This window comes from Bidens hawaiensis, unplaced genomic scaffold, assembly GCF_021521415.1.
Source record: "Bidens hawaiensis isolate Kalapana, Puna unplaced genomic scaffold, B.hawaiensis_p1.1 tig00011798_1, whole genome shotgun sequence".
NCBI classification, from domain to species: Eukaryota; Viridiplantae; Streptophyta; class Magnoliopsida; order Asterales; family Asteraceae; genus Bidens; species Bidens hawaiensis.
The window spans coordinates 258,991-279,105 of record NW_027491938.1 but is presented as its reverse complement, the minus strand read 5'-3'; the positions used below and the strand labels follow the sequence as shown (position 1 = coordinate 279,105).

Genomic DNA, 20,115 nt, shown 5'->3' with positions numbered 1-20,115 from the left:
GAGGGGGAGGGGGGGGGGGGGGGGGGGCGTTGATTTGTTCATTTAGAGATGCTTTTAATTGTAATATGTAATGCCTCTCTTGGTTTGCCTATCTATCCAAAACTAATCAAAGTATCCAGTTGCAATAAATTCAAAATAAACTAGTTACTCTATGATAAAACAAGTTTTAGAAAAGTGAGGTAACCATTTGCAAAAAATTAAAAAACGGTACTAAAGTTGCGTGATTGGATAAACCATATTATGAGGACATGCGAATGTCATGTTTTGGCATTTAACTTTGTTGAATTAGGGTTGAGCTGATCGTCTCACCCGACTCAAAAGGCAGGTCGTTGATACAGCCCGTCTCAATAAATTTCTTTAACGGATAAACCATGTTTGATACGGACCATCTAATGGATGAGACGGCCGTCTCATCTAAATGTTGCTTAATTACATTTTAGTCCCTGAACTTTAAGTTTGACATGGTGACCAAGTAGTCCCTTAACTTCTAAAGTTGTCATTAATGGACCGAAAGTTTCAAGATGTTACCTCTAGAGGTTTATAAGAAAAGACAAAATGAAGAAACGACACGAGATAATAAGACAAGATTAAATTGAAAACGATGAAAATTCTCTGCTTGAACCATTCTTGTAACAACCATGGACAGGCATGCTAGCATTGTCACTGTCAGGATATAACAAGGACAAAAGCACCAACAAGGCAAAGACATAGTCTTCGAGTCTTCACAAGCCATCAACCCCTATAAAAGGGGTCATTTTCTACATTTTCACCATCCCCAGAACACCTTCCCTTGTTTTCTCTTAAAATTGGGTCTGAAATGACCTTTAGAGCTTGGGGATCGCTTCATAAAGGTTTCAAAATAGCTTTTTATAAAAGATATAAAATAATTAACTTCAACTAAATCACCGAAGTATGGCTTTCATAGGCTAAATTAATGTTGTTGCGTGGGTGAATATGGGTCCTAAAAATTTTATTATAACCCAATATTTTTTATAATTTTATAAACGCATAACTTAATTTATAACGTATAATGTGTTGTGAACCTATCTAAATGGCACTAAACTAGGCCTAATGCAACATCCATGAAAAATGTCTAGCTAATGACACGTCTAATGTGCCATTAATAGGCAATGAGGTGGATGAACAGTTAAACTATGTTGAACAGCCTGTTGAGATAGTTGATCGCAAGGAGAATCTGCTTCGTCATAAAGTTATTCCCTTAGTGAAAGTGATATGGAAGCACCGTAAGAGATCGGATGCTATTTGGGAAGTTGAAGAAGAGATGCGCAAGTCAATTACAATGATCTTACTAGGGAGGAGCAAAAGTCGGATCGACTCGAAATTAACTGAGACTCATACCAAAAATACAAAGCTCGGCCCTATACCCCATACTCAATACCCTTGGTTAGTATATTGGGTCGGTCCTTGGTTGTAATTTAACTAGGTTTTTCGATCTCAGCTCGGGTAAAACTCAGGTCGATTAGATCCATTTGCCCCCTCCAAGATCCTACCATCTAGTTATAACCCAAGGACTAGGGTTAACAACTTGTAGGAAAGAAACGTTAAATATGGAAACTGTATATATTATGCCAGAAAAACAGTTAGGTATAGGGCTTGCGGTGAATCGATGGTCGAAAACTTCACAAAGTACGCCCAACACGTCGGCCTGAGAATTCCTATGCTCGGTGCCACTAAGAAAACATAGCCCTCAAATATGAATTTGTATAAAAAAAATTATTGACACAAATATTTACTTACCCAGATTTGTTTAGTAATTCCTCGAAACCTCTTTTAAGTATGGTAGACTTGTAACATCCATCTTTTAAAAATAATAAATAAAGAAAGTTTTATTATTTAAATGTGTGTTGTTATTTGATTTTGTTAAATAATAATGGGATTGAATGGTAGGCTTAGGTAAAATAGATGGACTTGAGAATGGTTACGGGCTTAATGTCCATGGGCTTGGAGTATTTAAACTCCTAAACCTCCCTAAAACCCTAACATTCTCATTCTCCATCTTCTGCTTCCAAACACACACTCAAAACACACACAAACTCTCCTTCTCATCTGGATCCAAGACCTAAGAGATACCAGGAAGATTTCTTGTTCAAGCAACATCAAATAACAAGAAAACACGTCTAGATTCACAAGTTGGTCCGGATCCGAACCAAACCAAAATCCAAGAAAGGTATGTCTTTAGTAAAAATGTTAGGTCTTAAATGTCGGGTTGTTTTAAGATCCAACACTAAGGCAAATCGGGCCTTATAAGGTGAGAAAAATATTAACTTTTGATAAACAAGTTGATTGGGTTAAGGCGGTACGAACAAGTGATGTTTGGGCCGTGTTAAGCAAGGAAATGGAGTTGTTACGACCCAGAACTCATTCTAGCAGTAACAAGGGCATAACGGGACATAAGGAAGTGGCCTAAATGGAAAGGGGATTGAAAGAAATGAGACTAGTCAAATGGCTCGACTCGACCCGAAATGAGCCGAGTCGAATGGCTCGACTCGACCTGAAATGAGCCAAGTCGAATGACTCGAATTGATTCAAAAGTACCGAGTCGAGTGTTGTGAAGAAACCGAGTCAAGTGTTGTGGCTCGACCCGATTAAAAAGGAGTTGAATCGAGTTAAGTGGTTCAACTCGTTTGAACTTGATTCAAATTCAGGAAAAGGTCATTTTCTAATAAAGTTTTTAGTAAATGCTTATTAATAAAAATAAATTTTTTCCAAGCTGACCTTCGACCCTAGCTAGGGTCTCTGCCCCTTGGAATCCTGCTAAGGGCTACCGCCCCTAGACCCCGTTGTCAGGGGCACTGCCCCTGGACCCCTGTTCGTTGAGAGTTTCACGAATCTAGAAGTATGATATAATTAGAACTAGATAATTGATACTTGTAACTTGTTAAACAGTTAGCCGTGCTCAATTGAAGAGAGGTATCACCATTAACTCCAAGAGGAACCGACTTCAGATGAGTTTCTAGCCCCTTTCTCTGTTATGTTTTCGGGGCTGTGTGCATACTCATATGTGTTTAGTAAATACACTTACCTTAAGTGGTAAGTGTATGTTATGTGAATGTTTATGAATGATACATAAAGAGTTAAGAGTATGTACGTGGATGTATATGAATATATCTATATATAATAAAAGATAAGTAAAGTATGTATGGTTGTATGGTAAAGTATGTATGGTCGTATGACAAGATATATATGGATGTATGAAACGAGAAGAAGGGCACCGGACCCTAATAATATCCGAGGTATGCAGGGCACCGGCCCTAATAATATCTAAGGTATGAAGGGCACCGGACCCTAATAATATCCGAGGTATGAAAGGCACGTACTGAACCCTAATAAGATCTGAGGTATGTAGGGCGAAATGCTCTTTAAAACGTAGAGATAGTATGTATGAACTAAATGAGTAAAGCATGTAAGTATGAAAGGTATGTAAGCATGAAAGTATAAAAAAAAGAAATTATGAAAGAATGAATGAATGTATGTATGCAAGTATGTAAGAATGAAAGATGAACAGGTTAAGTATATAATATGTATATTCAGATGCGTATTTGTAAGTAAGTAAATGAAATGTATGTTGTCTGGTTAACTAGAACTCACTCAGCGTAGCTGACTTTTAGTATGCACGCAGGTAATTAGGCTAAAGGAGCTGGTTTGAGGATGACACATGATATGGACTGAGCGGCTGACATCTAGAGAAGGAAGACCCGATGTTTTATTTATGTTTTATGTTAAAACAATTGAGTATGTTTAAAGAAAAGATTTGAATGATTGTGTATGAATGATCGATGTTTTTATATTCCACGAAAAGTTTTAATTAACTCCGATATTTAGAATTATTTTTACGAATAAATCCAACACCTACCTGGATCAGGGCCTTACACCTAAGGCCTAGCTTACCCGGTTTATATACCTATCGGAATTCAATGGCACAATTTCATTAATGATAAAAGAATACATTTTTACAATTAAAAACCAAAGATTTGTTACAAAACATCATTTATTTCTTGCAGTAATTATAAAACGCTTGATCTTTAAATTTTCCCCAAGCCCTCGATCGATCCTCCGTGGATAACCTTGAATGCCTAATGTGCAAGAAAACAGCAAACAAAATCATGTCTGAGCGAAACGTTCAGTAGGCGGATGACAAAAACATATTCATCATAACTTAGCAATAATCATGTAACATATATTATCAATTTGTACTTGTAGCATATCAATTCGTAACTCTGATCCATAGCATAAGCAATAATTCTAAATTTAAGTTCAGCCAATGAATAAAAATATAAAATCCATAACGGTGTCATAAGGTTTCATGAGGACATGGTTGAAGCGATATTTTCTCTCATGGGTATGATACATACGTCTCCAGTAATTCAATAATTCAGTAATTCTTATGATTAATCTGTAACATTCGGTAGAGAGACGATGTATTTTTCTCATGTTCGATCTATACGTCTCAACTCACTCACGTTTCTCATGAGAAAATAGCGAACACAAATAAACCCTTAAAGTAGGCAAAACAATCAAAACGTGTCAAAACCACATGATGAAAGCGTATCATAACAATTCAATGGAAATCAAACTCATTCCGAAAATCAATGGTTCATATTAACAAATAAACGATTTGATATCAGTAGTCACAAGCCAGTTTCAGAGCTCATAAACGAAATCTTCAAAAGCTCTCTGGTTGCTCTCCATTTTCTCTCAAGCCACCAGATTGTTTTATTTGTAAATGAAGGCTTCTCATGCATTTGATCCGAATTTAACATAGCTTCTCATGCATTTAACAATCTAAATTAAATTTTGACTTATTGACCAATAATACGGGTTGGGTCGTTAATCCTTCAATGCGTAAACCCGAGTAAAATGTACCACGGGGTTTTTGTTATTATAGATGTAGAATTAAGGAGTTGGAGCACGGTATAATATAACTCCTCGCGCCTCTTAAAAGATCCGCACATGGATATAACTATTCAAGATGGAAGATCCAATTTATTTTTATGTTTTTCTGTTTTGTATTTAGTTATACATGTAATTTATGAAGTTTCTATTCTTTTAGTATTCGAAGGACTCACCAAAGCTTAGGAATCAAGAATACAAAAGTACGAGTCTATAGATTAGATCTTTTTAAGTAAGGCCGTGACTCATCAAAACTATTTTTAAATAGGGGGTTAGAGGAATCAAGAATACGAAGGTACGAGTATATTAATTAGTTAATATTGATAAATATCCTCATGATTATATATTCCTCTATCATCTTCCTCTATTAGCTGATTTATTTGATCCCTACTAAATGATAAATTGGATTTTATAATCCCAACTTAATGCAGTTAGCCAATAATAATCTCAACTTAGAATAATAATATCAAACACATCTAAAATTGGAGTGAATCTTAAATGAACTAATTAATGATAGCAAATGCAATGAACAACATCTTACACCATATGTAACAATCAATATTTCTTAAGAAACATTTTCCGTCATATTATTATCACTCTTCTTAGCCAAAAGCATATGTAAGGCTAATGCTCTTTCAATCATTATCACTTCAAGTCACATACAGAGTCATTGCTGAAGTGAGCTTTTGAGTAAGTGTTTTCATAATCTTCTTATATCCGAAGAACACTTAGCGGAGCACCCATATCAATTACGCCCATCCCTCTCGAATCCGTGGGTATTTAAACCCGAGTCTTTAGGAAAAAGCTATATATTTGATGGAAGAACAATGATCCTTTGCACAGCATGTTATAATAGGAAAGTCTTATATCTTGAAATTAATTCATGGTTGTCAGGTTCGTTAAATGTCGTTAACAAGAATAGCAATTCACTATTCTTAACATTGTGTCCCAGACACTTTTTGGTTCATCACTATTAACTAGCTCAAAAGTTTTCTTTTAGTTCAAAACGATCTGTGTGTAGAATCAGAAAACGTCATTGCTCCTAAGCACAGAAATATTATACACGTTTTTTTGGTGGAGAAAATTACAAACCGGTTTTGAACATAGGCCTCTTTAGGATATGTAGCAGGTTGGTGCATCTTTATTAAATAAAACTTGCATTATAACTCAAAACCAGTTTATAATCGGTTTCGGTTCGGGTTTTGACTGGTTTTGCTCGGTTTCAATTCGGTTAACCAGTTTTGGTGGAGAAACTACAAACCGGTTCTGAACCTACGATTTCAATCGGTTCCAAACCAGTTTCTACACAATCGCTTCAGTTTTGGTTTGATTTTCGGGTTCTGAAAATTGCTAGTCATGTTTTTATGTTGTATCTAGATTTCATTAGTTTATTTTCCTAGACTATAAAATGTAACAACAAACCCACTTTCATTAAATAATATCTCAAATCTTAAATTAAACCTTATATTAGTCTTGCAAATGCATTAGTTCAACAGTAAAACTAAAAAATGAACACAAAACCAGCAGCAAAAGATGAAAGCTTGATAATATGCTCCAAAAGAAGAAATATCGGACCGCTCCGTCTAGTCAAATAAGCTGAATCCCATATCCTGCAAATCAAAATAAAATCAAATAAGCATGTCAAACAAATGTTAACATACAATCAAACTTTAATTTAATAAATAATAATAATAATAAATCTTACATCATCAGACTCCTCTTTCTCTTCAACTTTCTCTTCTTTCTTTGACTCAGCAGCTGCGGCTGCAGGTGCAGCACCGCCGCCGCCAGCTGCAGCAGCAACCGCAACACCGCCACCACCAGAAGGAACGGAAGCTAACTTTTCCCTTCCGGATGCAATGAGTTCTGTAATGTCTTTTCCTTTTACTTGAGACAAAAGGAGCTCAATTTTATCATCATCAGCATCAGCTCCAACTGCAAATCATTAGTTGTTATATCAATGATTAGCAACTTTACCAGAATATTAAACTTACTCGTAATTAATTGTATGTCAATTAGAGTCTATGCAGTTCATAAATATGTGCAGATTATAACAATAAACAAGTAAACAAGTACGGGAAGCACTTAAATATTACAAAAAACAAATGAATATAGAAGCTAAAAAAACACACCTGAACCGAGGATGCTCTTCAAATCCTCAGCGGATGGAGATGTGTTACCACCCAAAAGAGCCAACAAATATGCTGCGACAACCTTCATTCTGACAATCGAAACATACAAGAGTTAATAAACAACTCACATCTCACTTAGGACTGTCCAAAAAGCTCATGACTTGAAGCTCGCTAATAAAAAACTAGAAAAAAGCCTGATAGAATTGGCTCGACTAGAAACCGAGCCAAGCCAACATAGTTTGTTGAACGAGCCGAGCCCAACTAACGAAGGCTCGCTCAATAGCTCGCCTCAAACTACTTTACCTTCACTTTATTTTATATATACATGCATATCTATGCCATGTAGTCGATATCGCCAATATCTCACCGATATATCGGTTATCGATCCCTTGGTATAACATCAGTACTAATAATAACAGCAATATTGACCAACATATCACCAATATTCTCATTATATCAGTGTTTTAAGTCTCTTAAAACAGTTCCGACTTGCTACTGATTGTTAGTATTTTGCAAGTTGCAAAAGGTTAATTTGTTAATGGTAAGAGAGCATAATGTATTAGGTATACTAAAATTAACATACTAAACATACAAATAACTAGAGTAATTTTAGCTTTGAACTAGAGTAACTATGTTATAAAAAATAAAATAGTGTAATAATAATTACTCTAATGTTAATACAATTACTCCAGTTATTTGTACACTTCGCAGGATAAAAGTCATTAGTATTTGCTCCAAACCCTTGTTAATGGTAAGTGAGTATACTGAATTATTAGAGCTAACTTGTTATATATGTGAACTTTACATGTTATTTAAATAACCAATATCTAAAATATCGGTTCGTGACCAATATCCGATTTTTTCGGCATTAATTGCTTGGTATCTATGTCTATGCAGTCAATCTCGGTGGTATCTCGGTTATTGGTCCTCGTGTGAAATATCAGTCAAATTTCTGTCAGAATATCAGTACCGATAATATCGGTGATATTGACCGACATTTCACCGATATATCACCGATATTGTCGATATCAGTGTTTTAAGTCTTAATTTTCAATTTTTAGTGTTTAATGTTGGTGTCTCGAGTCTTAAATCAGTTCCTACTTACTACAATTATTAGTGCTGCAAAGGGTTAATTTGTTAATAGTAAGAGAATATACTGATTTGTTATTATTAAAGTGCTATATATATAAATTCTGCATGATATTAAAATTACCGATATCCCACCGATATCTCACCACAATAACCTATATCTCAAATATCGGTCCTCGACCGATATCCGATTTTTTCGGCATTAACTGCTTAGTATCTATGCACATATAAATAAACAGTTCAAATACTTTGCTAATTCAAATCAGTTTACGTTATCGTTTGTCGACTCCACATACATATTGCAATTTGTAAACGAGTCGACCGCCTCGCTCGTTAACTCAGCTCGAATGATTTAACTTCTATTTCAAATACTTTGCTAATTCAAATCAGTTTACGTTATCGTTTGTCGACTCCACATACATATTGCAATTTGTAAACGAGTCGACCGCCTCGCTCGTTAACTCAGCTCGAATGATTTAACTTCTATTTCAAATACTTTGCTAATTCAAATCAGTTTACGTTATCGTTTGTCGACTCCACATACATATTGCAATTTGTAAACGAGTCGACCGCCTCGCTCGTTAACTCAGCTCGAATGATTTAACTTCTATTTCGTTACATATATTTCAGTTCTATATTGTTTAAATTCGTTTAATAAATTTAACTTTTTAACCGAACCAAACCGAACCGAGCCGACGAAACTCAAACTTTCAGCACAGTTTCAATTTAAACAATTTAACCTAAACAATTGTGAATCAACACATTTACAATAATAAATAACAACTACTACTATTTCAATTAATCAATTTAACGATCTCGTATCAGTTCAGTTAAATCAAACTAACTTCTAGGGTTTCTAACGGTATAACTGAGATTAAACTGACGGAATTGAAATATAATATTGAGGATGAAGAGTAGACGATACCTGCGAGTCGTTGGTGATGCTGCCGCTGTGTATTGTGGGCGTAATGGTTCTGCAATGCAAAGCAAACCCTAGCCTTTTTATAATGGTGTTAATAATAATAATAATAATGGTTATGTTTGTTACTTCGTGGGCTTTGTTTTGGTGGTTTTGATAACGGGCTGGTTTGTACATGCTTAAGCCCACCAAAAAAATAAAAATTTATTTCAAGGAGGTGAATAAAACCCGAACTCAGAGCCAGACTTAAAAAAAATGGAATCGGGTTTTTTTATATCCGGGATTTTATTACCCGAACACGTACCTAACCGTACCCGTAGCATATGGATAGGGTATGTATTTCAGTACCAAAACATGTACCCAAAACCGGATTTGTACCCTGTAATACCCGAAAACTGGAATCGGGTTTTTTGAATACCCAATTTATACCTGAAATTACAAGAATAATACATGAAAAATACCCTAAAAAGGTCTAGCGTCTTAAAAACCCAATATATACTCAAAAATATGGCTTTTTCAATACCCGGAAATAGGGTATTCAAATACCTGGTTTTAAAATATCCGGTTCTATACTCGACCAGAATCTGGTTCATACCCAGAATCGAATCCGAATCCCACCCGGGTATGGCCAATAACCGATTTTCCAATATTCGGCCATACCCAATCCCGATTCCATACCCGAAAACAGGAATTAGAAAAACCCGATTGCGCACCTCTATGCAGTGGTTCATAAATCGAGGTGCTCTATGGAACGAGATTTGGTATGATCGGTTATTGGCAATACAGGGGTCAGGTTTGGTCTAGGTATTGGCTTGAAAACCATACTTGATGTCACCGGTTCCGGGTATGGGTTCTGGTATTGAAATGCATACCCTATGAGTAGGGTCTGATTATGGGTACTAAAAAATCGGGTCTAAAAAGACTTGGTTCTAGTTACTTTTCCTAGGTACAGCTCTGGTTTGGGGTTATTGTGCATCTCTACACGAGGGTTTAGATATGGAGTAAAGCCATTTATAAGCTACTCAACATCTACTTCTTAGAAGCTCAACGAGGCTTGAAATAAGTGTTCTAATAAATGAGTTTGACCCTTAGTTTCTTTTAATAAATAACAATCAACTAGCTAGCCTAAACGAGTATACTTTTTATACAATTTTAATTTAATGTAATGAATGTATATCTTTAAAGCAGTTAATATTATACATAAAGCTGTGATAAAATTACAATTAACATATATAAATAGTTAACCATACTAATTATTAACTAATAACTAGTTAGTTATTCGAGAGGAGCTCAAGCTTGAAAATATACTTATGAGTCAAGCTCGAGCTCTTGTACTTTAAATGATCTATCTCAAGGCTAGTTTCATTTTCAGCCTAGTTTCAAGGTAGGATGCTTTAACGAACATATGACCTTCTTACCCATTCTAATATTTTCCCTATTTTAGCCATTTTGTCCAATATTCGAGCGGGCGATACACGGCCGAACCGTCGCTCCTCTGTGGTCCTTTTGTCCACCTATATAAGAATAGTGTCATTATAATATGCTAAAAAGAAGTAGTATTAAGCTCATTATAATGGGTGAATGCTTTTTTTTTCTTTCTAAAACTACTCATTTTAATTTGGAGTGGAGACAGGGTGGGTAACCCCCCCCCCCCCCCTCATTAAATTACTCATTTAAACTTGTGGTGGATGATTGTTTTTTCAAAAACAACTCGTTATTATATGGGGTGTGGTGGGTGATTTTGTTCTATAACGGTTAATTTTAACCTGGTGATATGGGTACTCTATTTTTATCTAAAACAACTCAGTTTAACTTAATTTCATTTTGGCCAATTTGTTTCGATTCCAACCAAATTGATATTTTATAAAAACGGCTTGTGATAATGAGAATTCATTTCACGTAGAACTTGTTTTTACCTGAACTAATTTTACTTAGAGCTCGTTCTGACCCTAACTCATTATGATCCGTTATCTTCATTTAATATCCCGATTATGGGATGAGGTAGAGGTAGAGGTAGGGTTAGGAGAAATCATAAGATAAAGATTGATTAAGGATTGAAGCAAAAGTCTACATTAGATCACAAAGAGATTCAAGTGGTAACTTAGTGGCGGACCTATTTCATAAGTAGGGGTAGTATCCGTTACCCTTCAACTTTTCATCGGCAGTGTAAATTTATTTCTTTTCGGGCTGGATTTCGTATTTCGTTACCCCTGAAAAAAATATTACGTTACCCCTATTTGTTGAAAGGCCAACCAATTTAAAAGTTTAAATTAAATAAAGCCCAAACAAATTTATAGTCCAAAGCAAATAAAAGCAACTAAATTTTTTTCTTTTATTTGAACGATAAACATTAAACAGAAACATACTCAAGCAGAAACAGACTCAACAGAATTGTCATTTTTTAAAAGTTCAAATCAAATAAAGCCAAAAAAGTTTATAGCTCAAAGCAAATAGAAACCATTAACCTTTTTTTTCTTCTTTTGTTTGAACGAGAAACTTCAAACAGAAACAGGCTCAACATAATTATCATTTTTAGGTTGACATCTTTAATACGGTTTTGGATATACAAATTCAATAACTTGGAAATAGATTTAGTGGGGCTTAACTAGTTTGCTAGAAAATATGTCTGGTTTAAATCTTGAGATTCGTTTTCCAAGATTGACATATCTAAGATAGTGGCATTTTCGGAAATGTATTCGAATGATTTTAGTAATGAAGAAAGATGGTGTATTTCGGGTGATTGTACGACATTTTATCACACTTTAAAGGAAGATAAATTTTCAAAATTGGGTGAATGAGTGACCTTGCTCGTGTAATGGTGGAAACCGGAAAGCACATCACCTTTTCTTTTATTTATCAAATATTGAAGCTAACGCTGATTTTACTGATTGCAACCGCAACCGTTGAAATATGTTTTTCTAAAATGAAACTTATCAATACAGGTTTGCGTAAGCGAATTGGTGATGAGTATTTGAACAATGCTTTTATGCAGTCGAAAGAGAAACGTTCGATAAAATAAAAAAACATGGTGTAATTGCTCGATTTCAAACTTTCAAAAACCGAATAAGAGAAATTTGTACCTTATGTGTCATGTTTCTATTTTTGTTTCGTTTACATTGTAAAAATACGGTTTCAAGTTTTCATAAACAAAAAATGGTAAAAAAAATTTTTTTTGAACGTTACCCCTGAAATTTTTTTCTGGATCCGCCATTGTAACTCACACACACTCTAAACTTGTGCCTAAATCTGCAATGATATTTATGAATTCAAGTTATACCTCCCAGTTTATTTTCTGGTAGTGATATGTGTATGGTAGCTTTTGAATATTAGCGCGTTTGAATATTAACAAATACTTTTGTTAATTAACTTTGAAATATTTGTAACATTTTGACTTACGTTGTCTAACATATATATAATTTTGATGCTATATTTGTGTAAATTAATTAATGTAAAAATTAGTAATTAGGCAATATACAAATAATATATATTTTTTTTAAAACGTATACGATGACACACATAATGCTTGTCATAAACTGGTGTCATAAATGTGAGTAACGAAAGTCATACTTGTATGTCATAAATGAATGTCATTAAAGCGTTCATATAATATGACACGCAGATGCATGTCATATTTTGTTTATAACAGGGGCTTCCTTGACAATGCGTGTCATTAAAGGCCTTTTTTCGGGTAGTGGATGGAACTAGAATCCTCATCAAAGAAAAACATATTTACTATAGTTGTGTTAGTATTTAAAGGCAAACATTGTAAACTCCATAAAAACAAAACGAGGATATCGAAAGTGATGAAAATAAATTTTCACATTTTCCAAGTGAAAGAAAATATACATATAAAAATGTACATTAACCATAGATCATGATTCACTGATTAAGAGCTCTTTTTATATTCCCATGTGATCCACAACTTGAATATCTTATAATCAAGTGGCAGTTTCAAGCACATGATGACTGCTAATACATAGCTAGTGTTGGTATATGCATGTTCTTCATAATATCATGGATCACCAGATAGTTGTAAATGGCAAAACTTATAAACAAAAGTTTCAAATTAACCACATTGGTGTAGTTGATGCTGTCTTTACAAGAAACCAACAACATCAAGAAGATGAAGATGAAGATCAACACAAAGCTTATGTGCACGCAATGAAGCATCGTCTCAAGTTCAAAACTTAGTGCCTACAAAGATCTCAAGGATGCCCTTATATCTTCAAGTTCATTGGGAATCTTGGAGGTGATTACCAACACCCTCGTGTTGTCTCGATAGGCCCTTATCACCGAGGTAACGATTATTTAGTCGATTTTGATGATAACAAATGGTATTTTCTAAGAAAACTTCTTTTGAGAATGAGTGCTAATTCAAGTAAAGATTTAGGGTTTTTTCTAAAAGAGATGAGAGGGCTAGAAGCATGCACAAGAGGGTGCTATGTGTCATATAGGGAGGTCGGCCCTATTTGTAGTTATGATTTTGTGGAAATGATGTTGCTTGATGGTTGTTTTGTAATCGAACTCTTTCGGTTTCTAGAAAAGAGCCAAGACGGGATTAGTTATAAAGATGACAATCCCATTTTCTTGAGACCGTCTATGGTCCCACTTATAATTGCAGATGTCCTAAAGCTTGGAAATCAACTTCCTTTCTTTGTTTTGGAGTCCTTGTTTGCAAGGACTTCAGAGCACGAGAAAGTACATGAGAAAGAACTGCTTGCTTTAGTTATGGAAACTATCAAGTTAGTCTTTCCAGTTTCAACTGAAGTTTCATTTTCATCTCATCCGCCCAAACATTTGCTTGACTTAGTACATAAAATCCTTATGCCAGAGACGTACGCTACACGTGCTGATAACGAGAAGCAAAACAAGCATCTGTCGAATGAAACTGGACAATGTGCAACCCGACTAAGTACGTCAGGGATTAAATTCAAGGCACGAAAATCTGTTGGACTTTTGGATATAGAGTTTAAAAGAGGAGTGCTTGAAATTCCTATCATAAACATAACCGACTTCAACATGAACCTTATAACCAATTGTCTTGGGTGGGAGCAATCCAGTACAGACACGCTCACATACTTCACGGACTACATTTACTTTATAAACTGTCTCATCAACGAACCGAAAGATATCGAGTTACTTCGTGATAATGGGATTATTATGAGGCACTCTAGAGATGATGCAAGTGTTGTCTCCTTCTTCCATGGCTTGGGAAAGAACATACATGCTTTCAACCTAGAGAGAAGCTATTTGTCAAGGGAAATGAGAGAAATAGAATCATACTATTCTAGTAATTGGGCAACCATAATGAGAACTTTATCAATCCTTAGTTAGTCATTATTTGTTTTTTAGTTGTTAGTCCTAGTTTGTTATGCTGTTTTTTGAACGGCTAATTGTTGCATTCTATAAGGATTGAACCCTTGATTACCACCATTCAAGTGGGAATAACTATTAGTTATTTGTATGGCTGGTAGTTGTGAATAAAAAATCCGGTTCAAAGAACCAAAACCGGTTTAGGTTTGTACCCGAAACGAAATCCTACTTAAATGATGGTGGTGTTGCCGGTGTGATAGTGGTGGCAGTGGGTGGTCACAAGTAGGGGTGGCAAATGGGTTGGGTTGGGTCGAAACGGGTCATGGGTCGGAACGGGTTAGGGTCGGAATGGGTCAACTAAAAAAAGGGTTGTTTTGGTTCGGGTCGGAACGGGTTAGGGTCAAAAGGTTTGGGTCAGAACGGGTCCGGGTCGGAATGGGTCAAGGTCGGAACGGGTCAAAACGGGTCGAATCGGTTATTATTTTTTTTTAAGAACGAGGGTAAATGCGCAAATGTTTTAGATTTTTTACATTTTTCGTTTTTGATTTATATTTTCAGTTATGATTTTTTATTAATTTTTTTGAATTTTTTTGAGGGATTTTTATTAACAATAAAAACCCCTTCCAAAAAAATTCAAAAAAATTAATAAAAAAATCATAAATCAAAAACGAAAAATGTAAAAAAAACTAAAACGTTTGCCCGTTGTCCTCGTTCTTAAAAAAAAAACACAACCCGAGAAATGAACTGAAACCGAAAGCCGACGGAAACGAAACATAAACAAAAACGAACCGAATTAATCAAAAACGAAAAAATCGATCTAAACGAAACTAAAAACTGAAACAGAATAGAAATGAAACTGAAAAAACAGGCAACAACGAAACAAAAAGCCGAAAACGAATCCGAAACCGACCAACAACAAACAAAAGAAACCGAAACCCAACCCGTCCAGTGCTACGAAACCGACCAAAAAGAAACAAAGGATACCGAAACCCAACCCGTCCAGTGCGAAAGCTCATGTCATTTCGAAACCTAAACCGAACTCATTCCAATCCAAAACCCGCTTCAACCCGAGCTTACCATATTTCCTTAAGACACTAATCCAAATGGACCCATTTATTTAAATTTGTCGACCCATTTTGACCCGAAAATAAGGTGGAATTTTAAGTGACTCATTTTGATCCATTTTATTAAAATCTATGACCCAAACCAACCCATATGATTTTTAAAACAACCAAAATTAACCTATTTGAAATGGTTTGAGTCTGCCACCCCTAGTCACAAGCAATGGTGGTGCTATTGTGTTTGGTGGCAGCGAGCGATGTTGATGTGCATGGTGGTGGCATTGGGGTTATATGTAATAAAAATATGTACATACTACAATAAATGGGGAGTAAAATAATAAAAAATGTAAAAAGTTGTAAGTACCCCTTAGTTTAAAGAAAAAACTCTGTGGGGTAGTGAGTTTGACTAAAATGGCAAAAGAATGAAACATAAGAACGGAAATGTTTCAAAAAAAACTTTTTGGATGGAATTGACAAAACTAAGCAAACCAAATGGACGAAAATGACGATTTACCATATTTGATATGATTCATATTTGTCCCAATAGTGAACTAATGATCAAGTATAAGTATTCAAACAAATGTTAGATATCACTTTTGTGTCCATAGGTCGATGACAGTGTTGTTGATACAAAGTATCTTAATTCTTAAACACCCAAATGTCTTCGATTCGAATTTTGATGCAACATTCCTTAGTGGGAATCCATTAACAAGGATTACTATTTTATACTTTTAGTTGCAACATTAACTTTTGAAATAGAAATCCATCCAAATTAAATTACTACATGAAGGTTTATAACGAGTTTAAAATCCTAGAACTTTTGTACGACAACCGACGGGTTTGCTACCACGTAGTTTTTGCTAAAGAGTACGTGCGTCAAGTCCTGAAGGCGCCCGCGTGCATGTCGGATTCACAAAGACATCACAATGTGACCTACATTCTCACACGAAAATAAATGTTCATTTTGTAAGATTTGAAAAATCAATGTATAACTTGAGAGAACTCACTGTATTTATATGTTTATTTTGGGAATTAAAAATGTATGTTTATTTTGAGAATGATCTCATTTATTTTACTACATCAATCATCCACGATTGAAATAAATTGACCCTCCATTGAGTAACTGTCACCCGATAGAGGATCATATTTATTTCAGTGGTGGACGATCAACGTTATCGCTTCCCACTAAGGGCCGGATTATATTCTATGAAAGATATTATTCCATGTAATCGGACCCATATATAGGTATATCATATAAAGAGTGATTAGTAAGTGATGGTTTATAGAGCTGGTCACACTTCAAATCAAAGGTCTACTGGCTGTACATTTCAACGTTATATCTATACACATCATACGTGTAGTTCTTACTTCCAACCATATCTGGCAAAAACACAAATATATTTTAAATTTTAATTATATCTATATCTATATTATCTATAAAACATCTATAATACATAAGATGTCCAAAATGGTAATTAACACTTTTCCGACAAGACACTGTTATATTAATTGCTCTAGTCAATTTCTACTTGCCAGCAAAGACTCTTCAGATAACTTAGCCAGTAACCCAAATGTTCATTGAATCGATTCATGGATTGTAATTAAGACGCTTAAATCTGAATGATAAATGGTGAATGTAGGCATTTAATTGAATGTAGGTATGCAATATTATATTATAGGTTCATCGCATCTGAAGTATTCTAATGACAAGAATATCTATATTATCTACAAAACATATAAGATGTTCAAAATGATAATTAAAACTTTTCAAACGAGACGCGGTTATATTAATTTTTCCACCAGCCGGCAAAAAGACTCTTCAGATCACTTAGCCAGTTACCCACATATTCATTGAATCGATTCATGGATTGTAATTAAGACGTTTAAATCTGAATGATAAATGGTGAACGTAGCTGTTTGAATGCAGGTATGCAATATTATATTATAGGTACATTGCATCTAAAATATTCTCGTGACAATAATACAATTAAATGTAGCTATACATTATATAAACTATACCTTATACCTATATAAATAATATCCTATTCAACTCTAATATGTCACGAGTACGAAATAAATAGAAAGATTTAATATTTAATACGCATGCATCTCCTCATTTGGGAACAAGGCATCTAACCAATTCTTTTATATGAACAAAACATTTAGATTGTTTAAACAAACTTAACTAACGATCATATCTCTAAAGAGTTTTCATAATATTATAGTGATCATACACATTATTCCGGCAAGTCTCTTCGTCGGACCGTCGCGCAAACCCGACCACGCACGGTGGCGGTTAGCCCCGGCTCGAACCATAACTGCTTATGGTTCACCATTACATCAAACTTGTTGATCAAACACAATGCAACACATTGAATCTCCATTAGTGCCATTTCTTTACCCAAACAAACCCTAACACCCCCTTGAAACACCGGGTACTTGTATGCACTCTCTTGCTTAAACTCCCCGTCTCGGATCCATCTTTCGGGTTTGAATTCTAGCGAGTCGGGTCCCCAAATTCGCTCCATTCGACCCATTGCATATGGGTGGTACGTGACACGACTCCCTCGTTTTACAAACGTCCCATCGGGTAAATGATCGTCATGGTTTGCGAACTTGGAGTCGAATTGTACGGGTGGGTAAAGCCGCATGCTTTCGTGCAATGCGGCTTGCAAGTAATGCTAACTGTTTTAGGTCCGTCAGAACTAGACCTAAAACAGTTGCACAGGTTTCATGGGTAAGGTCATTGTCAATGACCTGACCCAATTCCTCACGGATCTTTTTCACGACCTCAGGGTTTTGCGAAAGTAACATGAAGAATGTCGTCAACCCAGATGCCACGGTGTCTCTCCCGGCTAAAAGAAAGATAATAACGATGTCTCCCAAGTAATCGTCATCGCTTATCGAGCCCATGAACCTCGAAAGCAAATCGTTACCCAAACCTAACCCATTTTCTCTCCGGTTCTTGATTACTTGATCCGCGGTCCTTTTCACGACCCGGATCGACGATTTTAGCTTCCTTTCACTCCCTATATTAAAAACCCTCTTCAATTTCCATATCAATGGCCACGAAGCCATGCCTCGCTCCGCACAAAGCTTCGAGCTCAAATCAAATGCTGATTCGAGCTCGGATTCAGGTAAAGATAACTCCAAACTACCCGGATCCAACCCGAATGAGAATTTACATATAACATCAAAAGAAAACCTTCTAAAAACATCCTGCAAGTCCAAAACCGCGTTGGCTGATAACGCTGTTGACACTGATGTTGACACTCTCACACTGTCAACAGCGTTATCAGCGACCATGGCAAAAAATGGAACCAGTCTGGATTCCATTTCTTCCACGACCACATGCAAAGCATGTGATCTAATAGACAAACTCCCAAGTTCCAAACTTGCTAACTTTCTTTGAAACAACCAACAACGGCCGTCGGCATTGAAATGCCGCGGCCGAGAAGGTCTCCGAGGAAGGCCGGAAACGCCTTCCCTTTCGGGTAATTATCGAAATTTGTCTTGAGCATGTACTCAACATTATCCGGGTTCGCCGTAATAATGTTATTGAGTACATGAACATGAATGGTTCCAGTGGATGATTTACTCAGGAGGTGAGTGTACCAATTGGATATATTGACGAACTCAGTCATCCAGGTTCGGGTAACAAAGGATATGCATGTGTCACAGTTACAGTAACACTTAAGGCGGATGATGAAGATTGATAAAGAGAATAAGAAGAAAACAATGGTGAAGGTGAAGAAGATGAAGGAGATGAAAGCTTGGAGGTCCATTGTTGGTGATGAAGATTTTGGTAATGTGATGTGTGTGTTTATTTATGGTTTGTTGGATTTTAATGATGGTGTTGGTGGATAATAATCTCAAGTTCAGTTTATTGTTACTGTTATTTTTAAATTTAAAAAGTTGGTCTTCACTCCCTAGTGGTCCTTTGTTAAAAAAAACTTAGCGACATTATATTATTTTTTTCAAATTTCAAACTAATGTTTTAAGACTTTTGATCGTAAGTAGAATACGAATTGATTGATGTAAACCCTAGTTTGAAACGGTGTTCCAAAACGACGAACCAATGCTTCAATTTGGGTGTTTGAATTTCCAATTAACAAAAATCAAGTCCTTTGGATCACTGTTTTGAGCTTAGTTTTCATCAATCAACCCGTATCCTTATTCCGATCAAAAACCATAAAACATTAATTTAAAATTTAGAAAAAAAGAAAATATAACACCGTTAAATTCTTTTTAACAAAGTGCTATTGGGGTAACGTTTTTAAATTTAGGATCGACAGTGACCATAAACTAATTTAGGATTACTGTTGGTTAATATCTTTTAATAGGATCATTAAAAATCTAATAAACATTTATTTATTTATTTATTTATTTATGTGAATTAATAATTAGGGGTGTGGTAAATGTGGTGGTGGAAATTGGACACGAGTAAGCCATGTGTGTATAATTGGGACACGTGCTTCAAATGTGGTGAGGTTTGACTCATGAGCTTATTTATTTTTGCATGTTTTCGAGAAATTTTTGTTTGTTCTTTTATAACGTATGCATGTAGTTGGGACTTGGGTAGTTGGTTATATTCTTAGAATAGATTTATGGGTAGTGGTTGTAATAATTATATAAATGTTATTTGGAACATTCATAATGGTCCTTCATATCTATGAGTTCATTAATTAGA

General features: G+C 35.3%; 1 protein-coding gene and 2 pseudogenes across 1 annotated transcript; 1 reads left to right on the top strand and 2 right to left on the bottom strand.

Moving 5' to 3' along the window:
- Positions 1–6,326: 6,326 nt before the first annotated feature.
- Positions 6,327–7,136, bottom strand: LOC143539108 (large ribosomal subunit protein P2-like). The gene is made up of 3 exons (XM_077032519.1): positions 7,044–7,136; positions 6,617–6,846; positions 6,327–6,521 (listed from the first exon to the last, which is right to left on the bottom strand). The coding sequence occupies exons 1-3, from the start codon at positions 7,129–7,131 to the stop codon at positions 6,495–6,497; spliced, it is 345 nt and encodes a 114-aa protein (XP_076888634.1). The 5' UTR covers positions 7,132–7,136; the 3' UTR covers positions 6,327–6,494.
- A 6,076-nt stretch (positions 7,137–13,212) lies between these two features.
- On the top strand, positions 13,213–14,385 carry LOC143539123 (UPF0481 protein At3g47200-like; annotated as a pseudogene).
- Positions 14,386–17,662: 3,277 nt separating this feature from the next.
- LOC143539106 (cytochrome P450 94C1 pseudogene) lies at positions 17,663–19,250 on the bottom strand (annotated as a pseudogene).
- Positions 19,251–20,115: the final 865 nt, after the last annotated feature.